This window comes from Rhinopithecus bieti, unplaced genomic scaffold, assembly GCF_001698545.2.
Source record: "Rhinopithecus bieti isolate Rb0 unplaced genomic scaffold, ASM169854v2 scaffold_47707, whole genome shotgun sequence".
NCBI classification, from domain to species: Eukaryota; Metazoa; Chordata; class Mammalia; order Primates; family Cercopithecidae; genus Rhinopithecus; species Rhinopithecus bieti.
In genome coordinates, this window is record NW_016819117.1 from 1,407,165 (window position 1) to 1,416,419 (window position 9,255).

At 58.2% G+C, this 9,255-nt stretch overlaps 1 protein-coding gene across 1 annotated transcript; it reads right to left on the reverse strand.

Annotated features, from left to right (window-relative positions):
* Nucleotides 1-3,558: 3,558 nt before the first annotated feature.
* MSRB1 (methionine sulfoxide reductase B1) lies at nucleotides 3,559-8,890 on the reverse strand. Its single transcript, XM_017858382.1, has 4 exons — nucleotides 8,673-8,890; nucleotides 6,834-6,982; nucleotides 6,370-6,484; nucleotides 3,559-4,453 (listed from the first exon to the last, which is right to left on the reverse strand). The coding sequence occupies exons 1-4, from the start codon at nucleotides 8,725-8,727 to the stop codon at nucleotides 4,422-4,424; spliced, it is 351 nt and encodes a 116-aa protein (XP_017713871.1). The 5' UTR covers nucleotides 8,728-8,890; the 3' UTR covers nucleotides 3,559-4,421.
* Between the last annotated feature and the right edge of the window lie 365 nt (nucleotides 8,891-9,255).

Sequence of the window (9,255 nt, forward strand, 5' to 3'; positions counted from 1 at the left end):
TTTTTTTTTTTTTTTTTTTTTTTTGAGACAGAGTCTTGCTCTGTAGCCCAAACTGGAGTGCAGTGGCCAGATCTCAGCTCACTGCAAGCTCCGCCTTTCGGGGTCACACCATTCTCCTGCCTCAGCCTCCCGAGGAGCTGGGACTATAGGCGCCCGCCACCTCGCCCGGCTAGTTTTTTTGTATTTTTTAGTAGAGACGGGGTTTCACCAGGTTAGCCAGGATGGTCTCGATCTGCTGACCTCGTGATCTGCCCGTCTCGGCCTCCCAAAGTGCTGGGATTACAGGCTTGAGCCACCGCGCCTGGCTCACACCTCTCTTAACATGGATATTTGGTTGAGCCTGGGGTCCTGGGATGCAGGCAGGAGGCACTATTCCCCAGCCCCCACCAGGATCACCACCCCTGCACTGCTGTGTCTGAGATCCCCAGGCACCAGCAGGCTTCCAGTCACCCAGCTACAGGCTGAGCCTGGTAGACAACCCTGGGGACACAGCCCTGCACACGGGGACCCAGTTTGCAGGTGAAGGCCAGTCTGCTCTTGGGCCTGAGTCCACTCTCGGGGACACGCTGGCTCCAGATGCAGAGCAGGGAGTGCTGGGAGAAGGCAGAACAGACCAGGCCCCTGCCTGGCGCCATGCCTGGGAAGTCCACTGCCCACTCAACAGCTCCCTCCCTGCCGCATCAGAGCCGCCTTCCACAGGGCCTGCCCTCAGAGCCCTTCCCAGAGCCACTGCTCCTCCTGCAAGAAGAAGCAGAAAGGGGCAGGTGTGGGCATAGAGGACCTGAACTGGCTGCCTGGAACAGTATTGGGAGCCCTGTGCACCCCCTGCCAGACTCACCATCACCAACTGACCCGGCATGGCAAGACAAGGAACCTGGTAAGAGGCCACTGGCGGCTGGCCACATGTGGCCTGGAGTGGCGCAGGTCCCCAGCGGCAGACGACATAGGACTTCTCCCAGCTGTGTGGCCTCAGACTAATCACCGCATTCTCTGAGTCCCCCTTGTCTTCCCAGAAGAATGAGGCTAAGGAGAGTACCTGCTGCACTGGGGTCAGTCGCTGCAGCGGGCCTGCTCTCACCTGCTGGACTAGGGGGTGGGCAAGCCACAGGTTGGGCTGGGATAGTGCCCGAGAGCCAATGGAGATGTTGGGTAGCCAGGGCAGCCCCAGAGCAGGCTCCACTTTAACCGGTGGCCAGAGTCAGACAGACTGGGGTCCAGGTGTAAAAAAGTTAGGGCATGGGCCGGGCGCGGTGGCTCAAGCCTGTAATCCCAGCACCTTGGGAGGCCGAGACGGGCTGGAATCCACCCCCAGAGGTCAGGAGATCGAGGGGACCATCTTGGCGAACACGGGTGAAACCCTGTCTTACTAGAAAAATACAAAAACTAGCGGGCGAGGTGACGGGCACCGTAGTCCCCGTACTCAGCGAGGCTGAGGCAGCAAGAAGTAATGGGCGTACCCCGGGAGGCGGAGCTTGCAGTGAGCCGAGATCGGCACTGCACTCCAGCCTGGGCAAACGCAGAGCTGAGACTCCGTCTCAAAAAAAAAAAAAAAATTGTCAGGGCATGGGTGGGTGCTGGACTCAGGGGTTGAGAGCCCCTCCCCAGCTGCTCTCCGCAGCTCCAGGGAGATTCTGGCAGCTACGCTCAGTTCCAGTCCCCAGCAGGGCAGAGATAGAGACATTTGCTAGAACAGGAGGCTGCCACAGCACATGGTGGGGAGGGGCAAGCAGCAGGAAGCCCCTCCTGGGTGGGGTCCTCCCCGAGGGGCCCTTGGTGCTTTCATCAACGCGGACTCCTCCCAACACCCGCCCCCATGCACACCCACCTCTAGACCGAGAGCCCACTGGCCAGCAGTGCCAGGAGTCAGGCCTCTGACCCACCAGGCAATGCACGCAGCACCCATGCATCCGTAGCATCCTCTGCCCGCCCCGGGTAGCTCTCCTATGCCCTCATCCAACAGGGAGACAGGCTGGGTGCCACTAAGGGAGGCACAAAAAGAGGAAGGTCGAATGTCCCACCCAAGATCAGGGACACACAGGGAGTCCAAGGCCAGCAAGGAAGCCAGTGGCCTCTGCAACAGCCGCTGACTCCACATCAGAGCAGGGACCATTAGACCAGGCTGGGGAGGGGCCGGCAGGTGACATAGTCAGCTCCGTGAGGGGTGAGCAGGCTGAAGGGGCTAGCAGCACGGCTGGCCTCTCCCTGGTCTCCACTGTGACCTTGCACCACCGGTGCTGCCCCTCCTGTGGGGAGACGCTGCCTTCCATTTGAGGGTGCTTCTTCCAGTTGTACACCCGGAACCGGGTATGACCACGGGACAGGCCCACTGTGATCGGACCCAAGTCAACGTTCCCTCAGTCACTGGGCCTTCATAAGCCCCTGCCCTGACCCAGTGACGTTTGACTCCAGAGTTAGCATCGGTTCAGAGCCCGCATCCAGGAGTCCCCAGAAGGTCTCATGATCTCCTTTTCCTCAGTGCACAGCCACAGAGATCCCTTTGGAGAAGACTGGGGAAAGGTGAACAGGATAAATCTGGGGGGTCCTTCCTCAAGGCACCCTGGCCCCCTCCATTCAGCGGTGTGGGTCTGTAACCTGGCTGCAGTCTGGGAATTCATTGAGGGCCATGGTTCTGGGTTTTTCTTGGGAGACGGGTTGTTTTGTTGTTGTTGGTTGTTTGTTTGAGATGGAGTCTCGCTCTGTCGCCCAGGCTGGAGTGCAGTGGCGTGATCTCAGCTATGCTGTGAGACCTTGAGGGCGGGGCCTCATCTATCTTGTTCACAGCTGCATCCCCAGCCATATATATATATTTTTTGTTGTTGTTGTTGTTGCAAATATTTACTGAAAGGATACTCAGTAAATATTTGCAAAAAAAAAGTTTTTTGGGGTTTTTTGGTTTGTTTTTGAGGCACAGTCTCTGTTGCCCAGGCTGGAATGCAGTGGCAGGATCTTATCTCACTGCAACCTCTGCCTCCTGGGTTCAAGCGATTCTCCCACCTCAGCCTCCGGAGTAGACAGGATTACAGGCATGCGCCACCACACCCAGCTAATTTTCGTGGGTTTTTTTTAGTAGAAACGAGGTTTCCCAATGTTGACCAGACTGGTCATAAACCCCTGACCTCAGGTGATCCGCCCGCCTCAGCCTCCCAAAGTGCTAGGATTACAGGCATGAGCCACTGCGCTTGGCTTTTTTAACTATATAAAGGCCTGACACTCATGTCCTGGCATCTCTGATGTTGTTAATAGCTGGGCCGGGGCAAGGTAGCTTACATGTGTAATCCCAGCATTTTGGGAGGCCAAGGTGGGAGGATCACTTGAGTCCAGGAGTTCAAGACCAGCCTCAGCAACATAGTGAGACCCCATCTCTACAAAAAATGTAAAAATTATCCAGCGTGGTGGTGCCCACCTGTGGTCACAGTTACTTGGGAGGCTGAGGTGGGAGAATCGCTTGAACCCATGAGGTCAATGCTGCAGTGAGCCATGGGGTACCACTGCACTCCAGCCTGGATGTCAGAGCAAGACCCCACCCCATCTCAAAAAAAAAAAAAAAGACAGTACATCTGAATGTTTCATTTGTTTATTGATTTCCACCTGATTATTACAGAAACTAATTACTTAAGATGGGGACTAACTTCAGCATCACCCACCCTCCTGTATGGCCAGGCCTCCGAGCATGTACAGTGAGGCACAGTCGCCACACCTTGGGAAGGGCGTCCCTGCAGGCCACAGCCCTGTGCTGGTTAGAGTCATGGAGCAACAGCCGCTTTCCTCAGCACGAGTGAGGCAAGCTACTTCCGCACAGATTGTGAAACAGGGTTTAGGTTTCCTCCCTTGTGGACGAGAGGCCAGGGGTCTGCCCCATCAGCCTGCCTTCCCAGCAGGTCACAGACCATCCCCATCCTGGCTGGCCTGGAAGGGTTTGACCAGAGCAGATCATGCAGTGACCAGGGCCAGGGCGGCTGGCAGGGGCGGCCTCCGTTTCCATTCTGTCTCCTAAGCAGCCTAGGAGATGTGGGCCTAAGCTTCAGTGAAGACGACAGTCTGTCTTGGAATTGGCCTCACGGAGGAGAGTCCAGAGGCAGGGCCAGGAAAAGAAGGTGAGGGTGTAACGTCATTCAGAGACCAGCTGCACCCAGGGATCACCTCCTGGAGGCACCTAGAGTGAGCAGGGGGCTAAGTCAGCCGACAGTGTGGCTGTGCAGCCCAGGCCTGTCCCAGCAGAAGGCATGAACCATCAGCAAATGAGGGTCTCTTCCAAGAAACAAGAAGGTCTTGTTCAGAGCTGGGGCCTTGGGAGCACCCTGATGTTTCAGCCACTGCGCCCTGCCTTCCTGTCTTGATTCCCAGGGTTCCAACTCCAAGGTGGAATGGCCAGCGTGTGGCCTCGGTGAGGTGGCCATCTTGGGTGGGTGTGGGCTGCACGCCTAGTGTCCCTGGGAGGCAGAAGTTTCTTTGCCTGAAAGAAAGGAGCGGGGGTGGAAAGCCAGAAGGGGCAGAAAGCCAGCGGGGGCGGAAAGCAAGGGGGCGCGGAAAGCAAGTCACTGCAAGGCGGAGCTTCAGACCCCGTTCCCTGCGCTTTCACACTCTGCCCTGGCCTGCAGGCCACAGGGGAACTGAAAGGACCAGATGCCCGACTCAGGGGAGTCTGTGTACCCCATTTTGTTCTGAGATCCACAGGAGAACCCATAATCTCTTTTCCCTCCACTCACATGGAGGACAAATTATAACAAAAGGACAGGCCGGGCGCGGTGGCTCAAGCCTGTAATCCCAGCAGTTTGGGAGGCCGAGACGGACGGATCACGAGGTCAGAAGATCGAAACCATCCTGGCTAACACGGTGAAACCCCGTCGCTACTAAAAAATACAAAAAACTAGCTGGGCGAGGTGGCGGGCGCCTGTAGTCCCAGCTACTCAGGAGGCTGAGGCAGGAGAATGGTGTAAACCCAGGAGGCGGAGCTTGCAGTGAGCTGAGATCTGGCCACTGCACTCCAGCCTGGGCGACAGAGCGAGACTCCGTCTCAAAAAAAAAAACAAAAGGACGAAAATATCGCAGGTTTACCACGCGCCAGGCCCTGACAGGCTGCTTGCTCAACCCCACAGCACGGTGATGGCCATGAGTGTGTGCTGTTAACAACCCCATTTCAGGCCAGGCATGGTGGCTCAAGCTTGTAATCCCAGCACCTTGGGAGGCCAAGGCCCAGAGGAGGTCAAGACCAGCCTGGGCAACATAGTGAGACCCCCACCTCTATAAAAAATTTTAAAAATTGCCCGGGTGTGGTAGCTCACGCCTATAATCCCAGCACTTTGGGAGGCTGAGGCGGGCGGATTACCTCAGGTCAGGAGTTCCAGACGAGCCTGGCTAACATGGTGAAACCCCGTCTGTACTAAAAATGCAAAAATTAGCCAGGCGTGGTGGTGGGAGCCTGTAATCCCAGCTACTTGGGAGGCTGAGGCAGGAGAATCGCTTGAACCTGGGAGGCAGAGGCTACAGTGAGCTGAGATAGGCCACTGCACTCCAGCCTGGGCGACAGAACGAGACTCTATCACCAAAAAAAAAAAAAAAAATTTAAAAATTAACCAGGTGTGAGCCGGGCATAGTGGCTCATGCCTATAATCTAATCCTAGCACTTTGGGAGGCCAAGGTGAGCAGATCACCTGACGTCAGTTCAAGACCAGCCTGGCCAACATGGTGAAACCCCGTCTCTACTAAAACTACAAAAATTAGCTGGGCGTGGTGGTGCATGGCTGCAATCCCAGCTACTTGGGAGGCTGAGTCGGGAGAATTGCTTGAACCAGGAGGCAGAGGTTGCAGTGAGCTGAGATCGCGCCACTGCTCGCCAGCCTGTACAACAGAGCAAAACTACCTCTCAAAAATAGAAAAAAAGAATGAGGATTCATCAAGCTATTATTGTGTGCCAGGCCCAGGTGCACATGACATGCAGCTGTCCTCACCGGCCCTGCTGCCACGGCCACTCTGCAGAGGAGGAGGCAGGTTCTGAGCAGCTGAGAAGCAAGGCCCCACTCCCAGCCAGTGGGAGACGGCTGCACAGACTGGGGCCTCAGGCTCTGCCTGCCCCGACCCTGACTCTAGCCTTGGGGAAAGGCCAGGCCTCTGAAGAAAACCATTTGCCACATTCTCACTCTGAAGCCCCTTTTTGGGACAGTCATGATCAACCAAGCAAGGAAGCAGAACACCAGCCTTTGCCCCTGTGCTGCAGCCACCTTTTGGGGGTATCCTGGACAGTTCCCAGGCAACGTGACTTGGTGGCCCCATGTACCTTGTCATGGTAAGTGGACAGGCACAAACACTGGGCCCCCCAGCCTGGGCTCAAAGGCCAACAGGCCTGGCCCCAGCTGTGTCAAGCAAGCTCACCTTTAGGGACAAACTTCAGCGAGCTGCTAAATATTCAGAACCGGGACTGCCCCGGCTTGGGGCCATCGTTCAGGAACTCGTGGCCCAACCCGTTGCCACACTTGCCACAGGACACCTGGAAAGATCACAAGGCAGCTCCATGAGCTTCTGGCCATGAAACAGCCGCAGTGAAGGCCCTTACTGGGGGGCCTTCCCACATGTCCATTTCCCAAGCTGACCACCGACATAAGAGGTTGACCTTTGTCCTGGAGCCCATACAGGAAACCTGTCCTGTTTCCCACATTTGCGCCAGAAGGCCAGTCTCTTCCGATAGCCTGGGGTGGCAGCTCCCTGGCGGAGGCCATAGGCCTGGAGCGGACAGCCTGTAAGCCCCTGGAACTGCGGGGCAAGCAGAGGGAGGAAGGTGGGACTGGCTCTCTGCTCTCCCTGGCTGCCCCATCCCTCCCCACCCCGTGGGCCCTCACCTTCAAGGCTTCAGGTCGATTGTGCTCCGGACGCTTGGCCACGCTGTCGGCGTGAATGGTCTTTGTGAATGCCGGCCATGGGGACGAGTGTGCGTACTTCGAGCAGCTGGAGAACAGCTCATAGCCACACTTGGCACACACATAAACGCCTGTGGTGGAAAGAGAGGCAAATGTGGAGTCCTCAGCTCCAGCCTTTCGGGGGTCAAGCTCCCAAATCCACAGACCAGGCAAAGACAGCGCTGCCCCGTTCCGAGGGTGGGCTGTGCTCCTTCCCCATGCACCTGCCATGGGAGGCGCTGTGCTAAGCTCATGTTTAGTAGATGTGCCAGAGACCAGAGGATTCACCTTTCACAATCATCCCCTTGATTCTTCTTATAGCCCCGTGATGGGCCATCTCCTAACATTTCCATCTTTGCTTGGTGATGCAGACACCCAGCTACAGCGTGTGCAGTGTGAAGGAGCCTGGGCAGTCCCATGAGGACACGGAGCTCCCCCTTGCTCCCCTAGTTCCCCCAGGGTCATACACGGCAGGGGCCCTGATGTGGCCCCACCACCTGGTCCCTCTCCCTTCTCAAATGGCCCTCCCTGCTGCCCAACAAGGCCCTAAGCTGGATACCCAGGCACTGCCCTGCTCTCCAGGCAAAAAGAACAGTCCCAGAGAAAAGGCCTCCAGGCCACACAGGAGCCCGGGAAGAAAGAGGGCTGGGGATGACAGATTTCAGCCTACCCACAAAGGATCACTTTAGAGTGGAGGGGGCGGGAAAGTTGCTAAACTGACTTGCAGAACTGTTTGAAGGACTGAAAACAGGAACTTCCCGGGGTGCTGAGTCACCTCTCACCCATCACCTGGGGACAGCCTCCCCTGGAGACTGTAAACTACCCAGCCTTTCCCAGGAACTGGAGAAGAAAGCAAAGAGGAGCCAGCAGCTGCCGTGGAAGTGGAGTTTCTGGCTTGGCAGAGCATCCTGAGGACAACTGGGGTCCACAGCCAGAGAGTCTTGTTGGGGGAGGCTTTGCTGGGATGGTCCAGTGTCACAGCCCAGCCCTGTACAGGGGTGACACGCAGCAAATCCGCCCAAGGAAGACCAATGCACTCAGACTTGCCTGTGGATGTGTTTTTTACCAAATTAGTCCACTACCAGGTGAGCCCAGCCCAGAAGGGGACTCATCAGGGCGAGTGTGGAGGGCTGGTCATGCCCCAAACCACCCCATCCTGTCTGCGTGCTCAAACTTCACTGGCTGTTGGCAGAGGCCTGGTGGCACTCCTGTTTCCCCAATCTGGAGTCCCTGGGTAGGTGGGGAGGCACCTGGGCCGGCACATTAGGATCTTAAAGGGACACTCTATGCTTGCCGGACTCCTCCCAGAGATCACGGACTCGGGGAATGGGAAGGGCCACGGTAACACCTGCGGGATAACCCGCGAAAGGGCGCCCTGGCCACAGGAGCTGGCCCTGGACAAGAACTTGGCCTCTCCGAAGCCCGACCCTAACCCGAATTCCCCCAGTGCCATCACTTTGGAGTGAAGGGGGCAGGGAAGGGGTACCACCCGCACGTATCCCGACCCCTTCGAGTCCCCCGAAACGGCACGTTCACACTCAAGGCCTGCCTCCTCCAGGACGGTGAGCCCCCAGGCCCCCTCTCCTCGGGTACCCCACTCTCCTCGCCCCCAGGCTCCCCGCTCCTCCGCAGTCCTCTTGACCCATGTTCGCTTCTCCCCAGCAGCCACATTCGCCCCCGTTCCCGGCTTGGGAGAGACATCACCCCCGGAGGACGGCGGCGCCCCCTCTAATGCGCGCCCCCCGCCGCGCTGCCCTCCCAGCGAGAGGCCGCAGGACCAACCGGGCTCAAAGTGATTCTGGAAAACCTCGCCCCCGAAGAAGCTGCAGAACGACATGGCGCCGCTGGAACCGCAGCGCACTTGCCGCAGCCAACCGACCCAAGGTTGCCGACCCGACGACCGCCGGGACCCGCGTCCCCCTCCCTTCCCCTCACGAGGACCAATAGCTCCCCGGAGTGCGAATCCCGGCTTCCGCCTTCGGGAGGCCCCGCCCCTCCTGAGGGCCGGTCCAATCCGATCTTCCCAGCAGGCTCCGCCCGTCGGTGACTCCCAGGGACCACCTCTGGGCCACTTCCCCCAAGGCCCCGCCCCCTAGGGTGCTAGTCCAGTCCCGTCTTCCCATCAGGCCCCGCCCATCAGTAACTTCCAGGGATCCCTCTTGGCCCGTTTCCTCTAGGCCCCGTCCCCCGCTATGGCCGGTCCAATCGCATCTCCCCAGCAGGCCCCGCCCATGGAAACTCCGAGGGACCACCCCTGGGCCGCTTCCCCAAGGCCCCGCCCCTGCCGCCTCGCGAGCGCTGGTGGCTAGGGGTGCATGTGGGGCGTGGCCAGGTAGGGGGCGGCGCGCACCCATAGGGCCGTGTT